The 16,024-nt window shown below is 42.7% G+C and overlaps 1 protein-coding gene across 5 annotated transcripts in view; it reads left to right on the forward strand.

The window, feature by feature from the left end:
* aff4 (AF4/FMR2 family, member 4) overlaps positions 1-16,024 on the forward strand; it is a 103,688-nt gene that overhangs the window by 38,516 nt on the left and 49,148 nt on the right. For all 5 annotated transcript variants that reach the window (XM_043703319.1, XM_043703320.1, XM_043703318.1 and 2 more), the window contains 2 exons: positions 13,559-13,688; positions 14,799-15,623. In XM_043703319.1, the coding sequence (XP_043559254.1) occupies positions 13,559-13,688; positions 14,799-15,623 (955 nt within the window). Of the gene's footprint in view, positions 1-13,558; positions 13,689-14,798; positions 15,624-16,024 lie in introns of those variants that run through there.

The raw sequence follows: 16,024 nt of genomic DNA on the forward strand, positions 1-16,024 counted from the left end.
AGAATCTTTACCAAACTAACCATTTGGCTACATTTCCAGGTCATAGGTCAGGAGTTCTGCTGTGAGTAACTCTCTTCACTCCTTAGAACCTGTCAAATCTGTAAGGCACAAGAGAGGAGTGTGATAGAGTACCCCTTCTTGCCCAGAGAAATGCTACTCTTAACATCATTGAAAACTTGCCTGCTGTCCAGCTTGCATGTAATGCCATGAAGTTTGCTGATACCATGAAGTAATGGTCCTACACTATGACTGCAATTGTGCAGATTTTTGCTGTGTGAAAACTGTGTGTGTCATGTCCTCTAGATGTGACACAAACAGCTATGGCTTTGAACAAAACTAGTGTTTCAAAAATTTCAAGAACGTTTGGTGGTTTGGCACTATAAGGGGAATTTTTTGTATTCTCTGGTATGCAGAGAATGGGGCAATCCTGAGGTTTATTGAACATTGTGTTTCCCATGATACTGGCAATCATTCCAGTATGAATGAAAGCTTCTGCATTCAAGCAGACAGTGGCCACTGACAAGCAGTTGATTGTTTTCTGAACGAGAGCCTGAAAGTATATTCAGGGTCATCCACCTCTACATTTTGGTTACGTTCTTTTGTAGTTTAGTTTGTGGTACATGTTAATGGCACCCTTCAGAAGTATTGACCTAAATAACTAATTTGATAAATACAAGCTGAATGGTTGCTTTCTGCAAGTTTATACTGTTTACCAAAACCAGCACTGCCACACAGCGAAGACATTTTTTTTTGGACACATGTGAGCACTGTTTGTGAGACTGCTGAAGCTGCTGTGCCAGCAATTTGTTGGCATATGAACAATGAACAGAGTTCATAGGAGTTGAACTTGGAAGTGTAGCAGTTACAGTTGGCAATCTCAACCTCAGTAACATTAGACTCAAAAATCCTAGTAGTGTTCAGTATCACAGTCATACATGTTTGGTTGTCTTAATCAAATCTAATTGGATGTTTTGTTTCTTAAGGTCCCCTGTAGACAATTGATTCACTTTTTTGGTCATTGGATTCTTGAAGTATTTTGTTGAGTTGTAGTTTAAACCTGCAGTAGATGGAAATACATTTCAAATATTTTCTATTCCTCACTTCTGAAGGAGTTTTTTCCCTTTTGTCGTGTGACTGTGGAGTTTGCCATCTATTATCATATCTTTTGAAATATCACAACCTTTATTAACCAATACAAGAATGCAGATTATTTGGTCATTGTCCTGTCTATGATGTGATGGTGTGAATTTGAAGCAATCTGCATTCTTGTATTGGTTTTAAAAAAAAGTGACCAAATAATTTTGGCCAGTGAGCACTGATCATGTGTGGTCAAGGATCAATATTTGTGTAACCTCTGTAATTATTCCAGATATTGTTTTGATTGTGGTTATTTTTGTGAGGTCAATGCCTGTGATTGTCCTCCTATTGAACTCAAGCTAAAGGACCTTTTGTGTTAACCACAAGCTAAACCCTCTGTCTTCTAAATCTTCAGCTTAAAATGGTGCATAAATTAGGCTAAAACTTTCCTGAAATTTCATATCTGAAAGCAATGTTTCCTATTTCCCTGACTATCTTTTTCACTGTTGTGAAGTTCTTGGGGGAGAAAGAACACTAAGTTTCAGTAAGAAGCATTCAGAATCCAATCTGCAGCTGCTGTTAAAACATGAATTCATTTACTCTCCTTTCAGATTGCCTCTGCTGATAACTGGTGTACGGTAACCTTGAGCAGACAAATGCAGGGTGCATTTTCAAGGAGGCGACGGTGTTATTACTAGACTGTTACTCCAGAAACTTAGCTAATGTTCCAGGGATCAAAGTTCAAATCCTACCATGGCAAATGATGGAATTTGAATTCAGTTTAAAAAAAATCTGGAATTAAGAATCTACTGGTGACCGTGAAATCATTGCCAATTTTGGAAAAACCTCTCTAACTCATTAATGTCCTTACCTGGTCTGGCTGACATGATTCCAGACCCACGCCAATGTGGTTGACACTCAACTTTCCTCTGAAATTGCCTAAGTCGTTTCGCTCAAGGACAGCTAGGGATGGGTGATTAATGCTGGCCACAACGATGCCTATATCCTACAAGCGAATAAAAATAATTACAACCACTGCCTTCCATTCCTGCCTGAAATCAGTCCTATCTCAATGTTAATCTTGTTCCTTCAGTGTCGTCTGAGTCAGAAATCCTGGCTTCTCTTCCCTAACAGTGCTGTATGTGTACTTAAACAAGATGGACTGAAGCAATTCAAGAAATGGTTTACTGTTGGCTCTTAAGGGCAATAAGGGATATACAGCAAATGCTGACCTTTCCCCAGGCACTTGCATTGCACAAAAGAAAAAGACACAGCATCCATATTCCAGAGACGCCACTGCTTCACTCTTGCCAAGTTCCCCAGTAGTCTTGTGAAATCTGTTCTGGGTTTGTAACTCAGTGCCTTGCTTCCCTGTATCCAGCACAAAAATGTTCACCACTTTCACCACCACTGCTGTCTCACAGTGCCAGGGATCCAGGCTAGATTCCTGCCTCGGGCGACTGTCTGTGTGGGGTTTGCACATTCTCGTCGTGTCTGTGTGGGTTTCCTCCGGGTGCTCGGGTTTCCTCCCACAATCTAATGATATGCAGGTCAGATGAATTGGCCGTGCTAAATTGCCCATAGTGTTAGGTGCGTTAGTCTGGGGTAAATTACAGGGTAGGGGAATGGGTCTGGGTGGGTTACTCTTTGGAGGGCCATTGTGGACTTGTTGGGCCAAATGGCCTGTTTCCATACTGTAGGAAATCTAATCTCTCATTTTAACAGTAACACTGGGTAATTCTGAGAAGGTTTAATGCCAAGAACATAATTTATTTTTCTTTCTTTTGCCGCCTTTCCATTTCTTGAGACATTATCATGTTACAATTGATTCTTTTATATCTTTGTAAATTTGTTGACTAAACCGGGTGCTCCGGTTTCCTCCCACAGTCCAAAGATGTGCATGTTAGGTGAATTGGCCATACTAAATTGCCCGTAGTGTTAGGTAAGGGGTAAATGTAGGGGTATGGGTGGGTTTCGCTTCGGCGGGTCGGTGTGGACTTGTTGGGCCGAAGGGCCTGTTTCCACACTCCTAATCTAATCTAATCTAATCTAATCTAAAATCAAACAATTATTAATTTGCACAGCAATCTTTTGACCAACACATCTGAATATGTCTGCAAGGTTGTACAATTACAAAAGTGATTTTTTTTCTTTATCCCCTTAGTGGATTTTCTTTCTGAAATTACAGTGAAGACCCCATCATTGATCAAGTGAAAATATTAGCTGGAACTGTAGGCAGTAATCAAAAATTAATAAAGCTGTGTTGTACATAATCTTGAAGATTGCTTTCATTTAAGCTGCTTCCTATAACCTCTAAGCTGCATCAGGTGTTGTCAGTGACATTGCTGAATACCTTGATGACAAATTAGATATACTAGTATGCTTATGCTATGTATTTCTAAAACTGTGGTCAAATCTGTCTAAGCAAGAATTTACTATGGTAGAGTATTGTCTAATTTTAATGAAAACCCTCTTGACCATTTTATACTTGACTCTTGATATTATTAATTTCATCATGCTTGCTTTCACAAATCAAACCTATCTGTCTGGATTTGACTTTTATAATGGGTCAAACTACATTACTTGCAATCCTGGCAACAATGCTGCTGCTTCAAACTCAGTCCAGTCGGTGAATTTCTCTAGGTTAGGACTTCCCATTCTGAGGCGCACGATTTTGGGCTTGCAATTTTCTCCAATTGGTCACTCCATGATTGAATTTTACTAGTTGTTTTAGGAATTTCAAAAATGAATTAGTCCCTGTATATTTTGAGTACTGATTTAATAGATCTGACAGTGAATGACTAAATTTTGTCTGCTATATTTGTTCAATCCTGCATTCGAAGAACTTGAGGGAAAGGAGATGAGGGCAGTAGTGGGAGAAATTGCTAAAGTGAGCAACAAAGATAGAGGATCTCGGATGCAGAGAAGAGTCATATTAGACTTGAAGCATTGCTTCTCTTGATAAATACTGCCAGACCTGCTTCCTTTCTCCAACAAGGATATTACTGTTGACTTAGTTCTCAACATAAAATTCTTCCTTAAGAAGATTGATCAAAGTTTTGTGGTGAAAAGTCACTGTTGAGCCTTTCTTAAATTAAAGCGATGTACTCGAGATGGATATGGCATAGTGGTAAAATCACTGGACTAATAATCCATAACTCGAGACTTTGGAATCATGTGGTTGAATCACATGGTAGATGATTCCATGATGAAATTTGAGCTGGATAAAAATCTGAAATTGAACTAGCAAAATCGTTGTATTGTCAATTGTTTTGAAAAACAATATCTGGTCCACTGATGTCCTTTAGGGAAGCAATTGTTCTCCTTACCTGGTCTGGTCTACACATGACTCCAGACACAGCGATGTGGTTGACAGTTAACTTCCTTCTAAAGTGGCCCTACCAAGCCATGTAATAAATGCTGGTCCAACTGGTGATGTCCACATTTCGATTGAATAATAATTTTAAAAATCCTCCGCGCCTCATGTAGTGGAGGCTTGCATGCCAAAATGTGCTAATTGACATTAACGCAGATGTTCAAGCCATCATCTTCCAAGGCACAACTATCATAAGTATATCAGAATATGCAGATGATGCCATTTACATCATCTATCATTGCAGTGTCACATGCATAAGGCAAGTGGCACTGATAATCAACATTGAAGGCAATAGGAAAAATGTAATTTAAATGACATTGAAGTGGGAGGTGGCATGGGGCAGGGTTACACACACAAAATGGCCGCTGAGCCATCAGTTGGCCACTTGACTCATAAGATGGCCGCTGAACCACGATATGGAGAGAGAGCGCAGAACAAATACAGATACTGTCTGGGGCCACCAGAATGCCAGCACAATGCACTTGCAACCTAATTGATTAGTTTAAGGCAGGTGGGCGAAAGGATACACATGAGTAAATACACTGCCTGCTGAAGTCGAGCCAACACCTTTGATAGAAATACTAACCGCTTGATACGGAGTCAATACCGAGTGCTAATAGCCAGAGCTGCAGTAATCATCCTTCTCAGGAAGAGCAATTAGCACCCACTACTAGAGCATGGACTTCTGTGCAGGCGTTGAAACTGGCAATGTCAGTGCTGAAACTAACAACCATGTTGAAATTAACAAAGGCTGCGCTGGAACTGACAATGACTATCAAAACTATCAATGGTTCTGCAATTATTGCCATAAACAAACCATGTTACAAAGGCAATAATCTCATCACTCAGCTATTGCATCACAAGATGTATGAAAGTATCTTGACATGTGCCCTGGGTCGAGAGAAGAATCGCAGCTGTTGGTGTCTTTCTGTCCCTGGAGCTCCGGTATTTCCTTGTGCCATAACCTCTGTCATTGAACCACGACTCTGACTCTGAGACTGGTGATTTTCCCTATAACAATTGGCGTTGCGAGTATATTTCTTATTATTGGTGCCCTGGTCGAAGGCCACGATCAGGAGGCCGGGGTGAAAACCAATTTGCACCTGCAAACTGGAAGTGTGAGACCGGGCCAAGGACACAGTTTAAAAGGTGTGCCAATTGTAATGTCTGTTACAGTACTGAGTCAAAAATTCTTTTTAGTGCATGTCTGTGGAGAATAAGTATTTAACCATATTAAGTGCTACAAGAACCTGCTGCTTGTGCTGATACAGCTAGAGGACAAGGTAATGCCTGTCTCAAAAGCCTCGCTCAAAAATGGTTGTTAGGGACTACCCCTCTTATGTGAAGTGGATTTGAAGTGGGAATTGAGGTGTTGAGGGCACTGAGAGTTGTGAAGCATAAGTGGCAAAGTCAGGTAATACTGGACTCTGTAGGGGCAAACAACAGAGTCCAGTTAGAGATTAAGTTAAAAGTTGGGTCCAGTTTGTACTTGTAATTTCCAATGTGGTGAGGAAGAGGAGCTGATCACTCTGACCAAGAGCCAAGCCTCAGTGGTGCGTGCATTTACGAAGTTGGGGGAGAGTGGATGCTGTGAGTAACTGTGATACCCTGTCAGCCATTGTAGAACAACAGCTTAAATAGTGGCGGTAGGTTTCTGGACCTATTGGGAGGCATTGGGTCAGTAGAGGTGTTTGGGGGGGGTAAAGAACTCCTACCAGTAGAGAACACCACCTATTGAGCCAGCATTCTCAGCAGACTAGTAGTGGTGGCTGCGAGGGTGGAGAAGTCCCATTGGTAGAGAGAGCACCTTGCCAGGAGTAAGTTGTGGCCATACAGACAGTGCTGGGACAGTATTGTTGGCTGGAAGTAGAGAAGTGCCCACTGGTAAGGAGCACTTTACTGTTGGTGGTATTCCGGGGTACACAACCTGCTAAATGGCAGATCAGAGTTTTAATGGGGATACTAAAGGTTCCCTTACTGAGCCATACAAGACAGACAGATAGAAAAGGGTTGAAAAATGTGGTGCTGGAAAAACACAGCAGGCCAGGCAGCATCCTAGGAGCAGGAGAATCGACGTTTCCGGCATAAGCCCTTCTTCAGGAGGGCTCTCCTGCTCCTCGGATGCTGCCTGGCCTGCTGTGTTTTTCCAGCACCACATTTTTCAACTCTGGTCTCCAGCATCTGCTGTCTTCACTTGCTCTATCAACCCTTATCTATCTGGGAGAAAATGAAGAAAAGGGGTTGGGACCCATCCCAGACTGTGGGTTGCTGAGCATAAACTGACTTAAACAAAAAAGGGGTAATGTATAAAATACCAATTTAGCAAGTTTATTGAATGAGCAAATGCCTCCACGTGTAGCTGGAGAAAGGACCAGGAACAAGTCAGAGCTGGAGAGTAGGATAAAAAATCTAGAATTCGTCTTATAAAAAATAGAGAGAAATTGACTCTCTTCCCCTCCTACAAAACTGTCCAGCAGTGACCAACTGCTCCCTCTGTTGGACGAACTGTGCAAGAATATAACTTAGCACCTGTTACCAGAGAAGGAACAGAATCACCACCCAAAGCAAATTATAAACTGTTCACTCCAGGGCAGAGGCAGCAGAATATGGCCTCCTTGGACAAATTACAGCCCCAGAGCACAAAAAACAAGTACTGGGAAGAACTGGATAGTGTACGGTTAGGGCACCAACTACCCCTGAGGGACATACACCAGCTGGTCCAGGCAGCTTGCCTAGTGGGTGAGTGGAGGCAAGTGGCTGGTGGACCCGACGCCACGGCAGCCCGAGACTTCAACGGACGATAATAGACAAATGTCATCGCCCTCACAGCTGAGATAAATGCGCAGCAGGCCCCCTTCACCAACTTTAAAGAAGAAATTCAGAGGGTGCTAGGAAATGCTTCCACGAACTGGCGCAAAATCACGGTCACTAAGCAACGTACAGGGGAAGGAGCCTCTGAATAAGAGGAATTAATTAGGGTTGATAAGGATTATGATGACCTAGTCGAGTGGGCTAGCGGGGTGCAAGATGCAGAAGCTCCTAAATAAGGTAAGACCTGACAAAGCAGCCTACCAGGCTGAAGGCAAGAATAGAATAAAATGATCTTGCCACAACTGTGGCCGGCAGAGACACTTTGCTAGAGGGGGTAGGGTCTCACGAACAGGGGACAGACCAGGGAACAATGTAAAGTACTGCAGCCACTGCAAAAGAACTGGAAACGTATGAAGTTGCTGAGAAATGTGTGGCGCACCACCACAGAACCATGTGAGTCACAAGATCAGTAAAGCTGACAACCAGCTGCCCCATTCGTGAGGGCAAGGGAGAGGGGAGAATTTGTGACTGCAGTAATAGGAGGGAGGAAATTTGAAATGCAAGTAGACACCGGAGCCGCCGTATCTATCACAATCTTACCCTTACTCTACACAACTAAAATGGTTCACTTAACTGGGGTGGGAGGGGATAAAACACCAGCTTACCTAAGTGAAACTACCCTCGTAGAAATAAATAACATATCACCATGAGATTCTATATATGCTAAAATAACAAGGGCGCCATAATGGGCAACGATCTCATGAAAGGATATGTTCTAATTGTGCAAAAGGGAAATTGATTTGACCCAGACAGGATGGTCGGAAGACTGAGATTGGGAAACTTACAAGTCACCTCACAACTATTTCAAAGTGGCTACAGTCACCAGTAGGCCCTGGAACCTTAAAGTGGGGATTTGGAGCCATTTGCGCCTCTGTCCCCCAGAGTATAGGCAGAAATAAAGTTAGATACAGGTCGTGTTAAAATAGCCCTGATATGTGTTCCTGGACCTGAGCATAAGCCCCACCAGCAATACCCAATAAAACCCAAAGCAGAAAAAGCAGTTGTGGAGATAGTGCAAGGACTAGTGAAACAAGGAATTCTGAAAGGAACTGCAAGTGCGACTAATTCCTCAACATAGCCAGTACTAAAGTCTGATGGGAGCTACAGGCTTAATACAGGACTAAATAAGGTCACCGCCAAAATGCACCCCATTGGAGCAGACCCTTCCACCATTTTAAATGGTTTGGCCCCCGAGCACAAGATTTTTACTGTTAACCAACAGTTTCTGGTCTATCCTGTTACACCCGGAGTCCCAGAACAAATTCACTTTTACAGCAAGCAACAGGCAGTATACACATGGGCTCGCCTGCCACAAGGTTCCACAGCAGCCCCACTATTCTTCACAGGGTGATGAGCAACATTTTGAAGAGAGTAGATTTACCAGAGGGCAGCACTGCCCTCCAGAATGTAGATGATATCCTAATTGCCTCAGAGTCCGGGTCAGGGCACCAGGAAGCTTGATATCTAGTATTGCAGGAAATGGCAGGGTTAAAAGTCCACCCCACAAAGGCACAGATTGGCAAAACACAAGTTTTATACCTGGGACACCTTATAGCATAGGGACTCAAAGAAATGCCCAACAACTGCAAGAAGGCAATCCAACAGATGCCACGATCTGCCCCGGTCAGGGGAGTCAGAAAGGTCTTGGGGCTATTCAACTACAGTCGGAGCTTTATACCAGAGTTTGCAAAATTGGCTGAACCAATCCAGCGATTAATTAAAGGAGGCAAGCCCCCCTTGGAACCTGTAACCTGGGGACCAGAACAGGAGTACACGTACAGTAAGCTTAAAACTTGACCTATATCAGCCCCCAGGCTAGGGCTGCCAGATCCCAGCAAGGGTTTTCACTGTAATAATGAGGGAGGGTTTTACTCTGCAGTGGTCACACAAGAGCACGCTAGCAGGAAAAGGCCCTACTCAACTACAGAAGGGCCGCTAGTTACCGGGTTGCCCGGGTGCAAGCAGTCTTAGACTGTGCTGCTTGGGCCGTTAGGGGTCAGTGAGCCCCTAGTAATGGCAGGGAATGATATTCTCAAGTGAACAGCTAAAAGAGACTGCAGTAATAAAAGTAAAAGCCCATTAAAAGGAGCCAGCAAAAGAGAGCCCAAATTGGCTAAAATTCAAAGGAAACCAGACACCAGACCCGAGCAGCTCAAAAAGCCCTAGAGCAAGAAACCATTAACGAGGCTGAAATAGCCACTATTAAGTTAGCGAAAGATACTATCCAACTTCAGTAGCTATAGAGAGGAAGCAATGGAAACTGCACAGGGCATTCAAAGGGGAGGATGGTGTCTGGAAGCAAGCAAGGTGGTAGCACTAGTGTGTATACAGAACATCTTGCTTGAACTGCACCACTGACTCTCCCATACAGCTAGGGAGAGTCCATGGTGGCGGAAGGGAATGAGAAGAGACGTAGCCAAGACTTGTTGCACGATATAGTCCAGAGAGACCCATAAAAATTAAGATGGAACACTACCTCAGACCTAGACGCCCCTGGGCACACCTTCAGGTTCTACAGAGTGACTGCCACCCTCCCGTGGGAAAACGTACTGTCTGGTCATCACAGACCAATTCACCCGGTGGGTAGAAGCATTCCTGCCCAAAAGCTGCACTGTGACCACTAGCTAAAATATTAGCAGAGGAGGTGATCCCGATATGGAGGGTATCACTCTTGATCAACTCTGACCAAGGAACATATTTTACAGGTAAGTCATGAAAACTCTCTACCAATTACTTGGCATTAGACAAAACTTTCACATTCCCTATCATCCCCAGAGCTCAGGGACGGTAGACAGAATGAATAGAATACTCAAGAATGCAAACCTCAGACAGAACATGGGCTGAAGTGCTGCCAACCATACTAATGAGATTAAGAGCCACCATGAATCAGGCAACGGGGCTAGCACCATATGAATTAATGACCAGGTGAGCAATGCAATTGCTAGAGACAATAATCACAGGTGGCACAGATGTGGATCCACTAACAGACAAAATTCGGCGATATGTCATAGAATAAAATGCCCAATTGAAAGGGAGGTGGAAATCTATAAATAATAAACAGAACAAAGGCATTGCTCTTTGAGGGGGAGGGCACTGCTTGTCACTGGCCAGTTGGGTGTTTCTTCCTGGTGGTGGAAATTGAATAAAGATTTGTGCACCTTGTGTCTTTCACTGTGTCTCACACCCACATACATAACATGGGTGCTAGGGAAAAATAAGCACTACCACAGTTAGGTGGTAGTGTTGAGGTAAGCAAAAATAAACAGGACAAGGCAGGGGAACTCAAAGTCTTCCCGAAGGTCCCAGCAGCAGGAAGCTGTGTCCTATTGACAAACCAGGCTTTGCCCCAAAATGGAATGGGCCATATGACATGGTATTAAGTGGGGACACCTGTGCCTGCATAGTTATTAAAGAAAAAGGCACGTGGAAGCACTGGACCGAACTAAAACTGTTTAAAGACACCTGTGACCAAACTAAGTACAGAGATGGGGATGAGTTTATGCCTGGTTCCCAAAAATGACTCCTATCCAGACTCAGTGCACTTATCAGCATTGTACGGTCACCAGAGGACAGTTTATCTGCACCTGCAGCGAGCAGACAATTTGTTTATGGTCAGTGCAATGGCACCCATGTCAGTTCTGCCATATAGACATACCCATTTGGTGCTTACCAGCAAGGGGGAGCGGGGGCGACATCGTTGGACAGACAAACAGAAGGACAGGACAATGTCTGTTACCAAGCAACAAACAGATTCGTTTCTCTATTTAAGGGGACTCGGGCGACAGATACCCCAGACCTACTGTTTGCAGTAGTGAAAATTGCACTCCTTACTGTACCATGCCCCAGCGGGGGACATATTTGGAGAAGGATCGTGACCTGCTCTATCAGTCAGGAGTTCTGTGCTGATTGGCAGGCCCCCACCACTTTGAGGCCATCACTGGGATATGGATTCCTGGGATCTCTATTTTTGGGGGGCCACAGCAGGGATTGTCAGCGCTAAAAACCGAAATGATCTTGTATGTGGCCTGACTATCCCAGGCAATAGTACCTCGAAAGCTCGAGAAGCAGTTAACACAGAGCTAGCTGAACTCAAGACTCTACACACAGCAGACATGTTATGCGGTGGCCAATCAGTTAACACAGCAAGGGGAAGTTTGTACAATTATTGGTGACAATTGTATTACCCATGTTATTGATACTTATAACATTACAGAAGCCATCAAGAGTATCCAAGACCAGCTAGACAGTTTTCAACAAGGAGCCACAATTACAGACAGGTGGCTAAATTGGTTGCTGGGCAAATCTTGGGGACCCTATTTGGCACAAGGAATAGTTCTCATTGCACTTATGTTGGCATGCTGTGTGGACATCGGGTATTTAAAGCTCTGCTGTAAGGCGCGACCGACAAAAACTGTACCAGCAGCGAGTGTCCCATCACGGAAGAGCCCCCAGTGAAATTGGCACTCCGTGATACCCCCTCAGGAGGAGGAGCTCCTAGTGATGACCTAGCTCTACATGTAAATTAGGTGGTCTGCAGGAGATCTCCAAAGTTGCATCCACAACCACAAAGGGGAGAGCGAAGTGGGAGATAGCATGGGCAGGGTGACACTAGGCACACAGATGCAGCAAAATGGTTGCTGAACCATCAGTTGGCCACTTGACACATACGGTGGCAGCCAGACCATAATATGGAGAGAGACAGCAGAACAAATACAGACGCTGCCTGGGACCACCAGAATGCCAGCACAATGCACTCACAACCTAATTGATTAATTTAAGGCGGGTGGGGGAGAGAATACACGTGAGTAACATACACTGCCCACCGAAGTGTCTGGGTCCAACCAACACCTTTGATAGAAATGCTAACAGCTTGATACGGAGTCAATGCAGAGTGCTAATAGCTAGGGCTGCAGTAATCGTCCTTCTCAGGAAAAGCGATTAGTGCCCATTACTAGAGCAATGGACTTCTGAGCAGACGTTGAAACTGGCAATGTCGGTGCTGAAACTGACAACAGCCATGTTGAAAATAACAAAAGCTATGCTGGAACTGACAATGATTGTATTAAAACTATCAACAATTTTGGAATTATAACGAACCATGTTGCAAAGACAATAATCTCATCACTGACCTATTGTATCACAAGATGTATGAAAGTATCTTGACATGTGCCCTGTGTCGAGAGAAGCATCACAGCTGACCACTGTGCTGTTGGTGTCTTTCTGTCCCCGGAGCTCCGGTATTTCCTTGTGCCATAAACTCTGTCATTGAACCCCGACTCTGAGTTCGAGACTGGCGATTTTCCCCATAAGCAGTATGAAGGTGGAAGCTTAATTCCTTTTAAGTGATTAGAGTTTTAACAAAAACATATTATTAATCTGAATATGTCTGTATCTGAAAAAAATCTGAACAAACCAAAGGTGGTACTGTAGGGAATATCACTTTTTGATTCACACAGATGTTTGTGCCTGGTCCCATTAATGACAATATAGCCTTTTAACTTGTGGAGACAGTACAATAAAATCAATATGTGAATAGCAAGACCAAATGTTTGCTTCGTAAAGTTTATTGTTGATGCCTCCATCCCTTTGTCATGATTTCCATCAGCTATCACTTTATTGCAAGTTTAATTTTCTGTTGCTTCAGTTCAAATGGGAGTGCTGATTACCTTATTGTAGTACATCCCAAACTTTTTCCTCACTGTATGCCAGTTTGAAGTGAGTCTTAAGTGAGAGGGGTGGTGTACAAGACCTATGAAAACAAGGTGGAGGGGAAGGGGGTTCTGTGAAAGTGGAACCAGTCTGTGATGTCAGGAATTCCGTTATTATAATACTTAAGCCATTTGCAGGCTTGAGGATCACAGCCTAAAATATCACCTCATTTTTGCCTTTATTGGTAAAAGTTTATTTTAGAGAAAATTGAAAATGTTAATAATATCAGTGGTGAAAAAGCAATATTGAAAATGGCTAACTCATGAATTGTTAGTATTCTTATTTGCACATGTAAGTAACTTCCAAACAGTAACTGTTTTGCTGGCTATATCCAGTACACCTTTGTGTATTCAAAAAGAAAGTTGGATTTAATAGCATTTGTTGCCAAATCTGGGTTGATGGTGCAACTTCCTCATTTTAACATACTTCCTGATGTAACACTTGAAATGCGCGCGGACCTTGTCAAATATTGCAGGTGGCTTAAAGTTATATATACATTTGATAACTGGATGCTTCTTTTTCCAGAAACATGAACCGTGAAGATAGAAATGTACTACGAATGAAAGAACGTGAACGAAGGAATCAAGGAATTCAACAAAATGAAGAGACATTCACTGGAAATTCCCCTCTATTTGCTGAGCCGTATAAAGTACAGGTACAGTAAATATGGGTGAGCAAAGTTAATAATTATCCTTGAACACGTAACGTACTTATGGCAGAGAGTTATCTGTCCTGCTCGTTTTCCTTGTGATCCTAAAATGGGACTACTATGATGATGTCATAAACAGAGTTGAAACCGCATTAAATCCTTCTTTGGTCAGAAATTCCCAAATATTAATGAGGCCCTGGCATTTGAGGGGTTCTCATTAGCTTGACTGAAAAATAAGTTTTGAATATATAAATTGCTTCCACCTCTCAGGGTAATTTGTATTTCGTGATTTACTTAGAAATGTGTGTAACATTGTCAAATATGACAAATTTTATAGATTTCACAAGCAGCAAATAGAGAACCTTGGCTTCAAGCTTGTTCTGTGAAATTAATTTGGATTTATGAAATACTTGTCTTTGCATAAATGTGTTTCAGAATAATAAGTTAGATTTCTTTTAAATTGGGTAATTTATACATACAATATACCCAACATATCACCAAAAGACAAAACTGACCTTTCACCACATGTGTGCCACATACTTACTGGTTATCTGTGTTACGCCTCTAGAATGCCCTGCATACTGCTATTGTTTCGTCTCAATTTCCTGATCAATAAATAATTTTAAGGGTTGCAGACCTGAGTTTTTGAATGACTTTTTTACTATCGCAAATTATCGTAGCCCAACATCATAGAGAAAAAAATATACAATTGGCATAAAAATGCCATCCTTTAGGGTAATAGAGATGTCAGACCAGATTGATGCCTTGAGTATTTTGTGTAGACCAATGCCCAACACTGAAGTTTTGGGCTGTTGTGGTTGTGCCTATGCTTGGTTCTGCAGTTTTGTTAGAGCTGCACTTGAATACATAATTCTGCATTGTTGTACAGTTAGGGACCATGTCCAACTTTTGATGTATGATGGAACAAGTATAGTTTCTATTGGCCAAAAATATGACTGCATTATTTGAAACTGGTGTGCCACCTGTTAGGGTTGCCATTTTGGGTTGCCACTTTGTGCGTTGTAGTTGTCAACTGGAATATTATCAACTGAACGATTTGATTTCAAAATGAAGAATTTTCTACTTCTGACATGTGTTTCTTTTCTTAAAACAAAGGGACGAACGGAAGATAAACTTTCTAGCAGAATCAAGAGCATGTTGGGAAATTATGATGAAATGAAAGACTTGATAGGAGATAAATCTCTTGAAAGGCTCATAAGCACACCCAAAGGGACAGTTCCATCAACTACAGATGAGAAACCTGATCAAGCTTTCTTTGGTGACCAGCGACACAGCACATCTCACCAAAATAGTAAGTGGACTCCAGTGGGTCCTGCAACTTCTGCTCCTAGTACTTCTTCACAGTCACAAAAACGGTCAAGTTCAGGGTTGCAAAGCAGCCATGGCAGTAGCCAAAGACTTAGTGGTGGCAGCAGCAATACTAGCAGTAGCAGTAGCCAGAGACATGATCGTGATTCATACAGCAGCCGTAAGAGGAGTGGCCAGCATGGATCTGAACATTCAAAATCCCATTCAGTCAGTCCAGCTAAGCCACCTGCAGTTTCTTCTTCATTAAGTTCTGGTCATTCTAGATCTCAAGGAAGTGACCACCATAGTAAGGAGCGGCATCGGTCAAAGTCTCCTCGAGACCTAGATGCTACCTGGGACTCTCCATCTCGTGTTCATACATTTCCTGCCAGTGGACAGCATTCTTCACAATCATTCACTCCTGCCTTGATGTCCAAACCCAATTCGATGTTACAGAAACCTACTGCATATGTAAGGCCTATGGACGGACAGGACCAAGCCCCTAATGAATCATTAGAACCGAAAATTCCTCCTGAGCCCTATGGGAACCAGTCTCATAGCAGTCTGGCAGAGATGAAGTCTGGCAACAAAGTACATCTCTCAAAACTAAAAATTCCATCTCAGCAAGTGGAGGTAAGCAAATCTCTCTGTTTTCCCCGACTAATTTTACAAACTGAATTTTAAAGCACTTGAGTGACGTACCAAAAGTTGCATAATCATGTCTGAAATAAAATTTATATTTTATTGACACTACAAGTTCCATGATAGAGTTATTAAAAGCTTAAACCCAGGCTTCACAGCCAATACAGAACTGTGGGTGGTTCAAAACACATCACAGGAAGAAAGTTCATTACTGAGCTGCAATGAACATGCAGACTTACAAATTAGAAGCAAGTACCTCTAACTTGCTCCACCATTTAATACAATTATAACTGATCTGATTGTGACCTCATTCACATTTCTGCCGACCTTGAGAATCTTTAACACCCATATTGGTCAAAAATCTAAGACTTATGCCTGAAAGTATTCACTAA

Source organism: Chiloscyllium plagiosum, chromosome 14 (assembly GCF_004010195.1).
Source record: "Chiloscyllium plagiosum isolate BGI_BamShark_2017 chromosome 14, ASM401019v2, whole genome shotgun sequence".
Lineage (NCBI taxonomy): Eukaryota > Metazoa > Chordata > Chondrichthyes > Orectolobiformes > Hemiscylliidae > Chiloscyllium > Chiloscyllium plagiosum.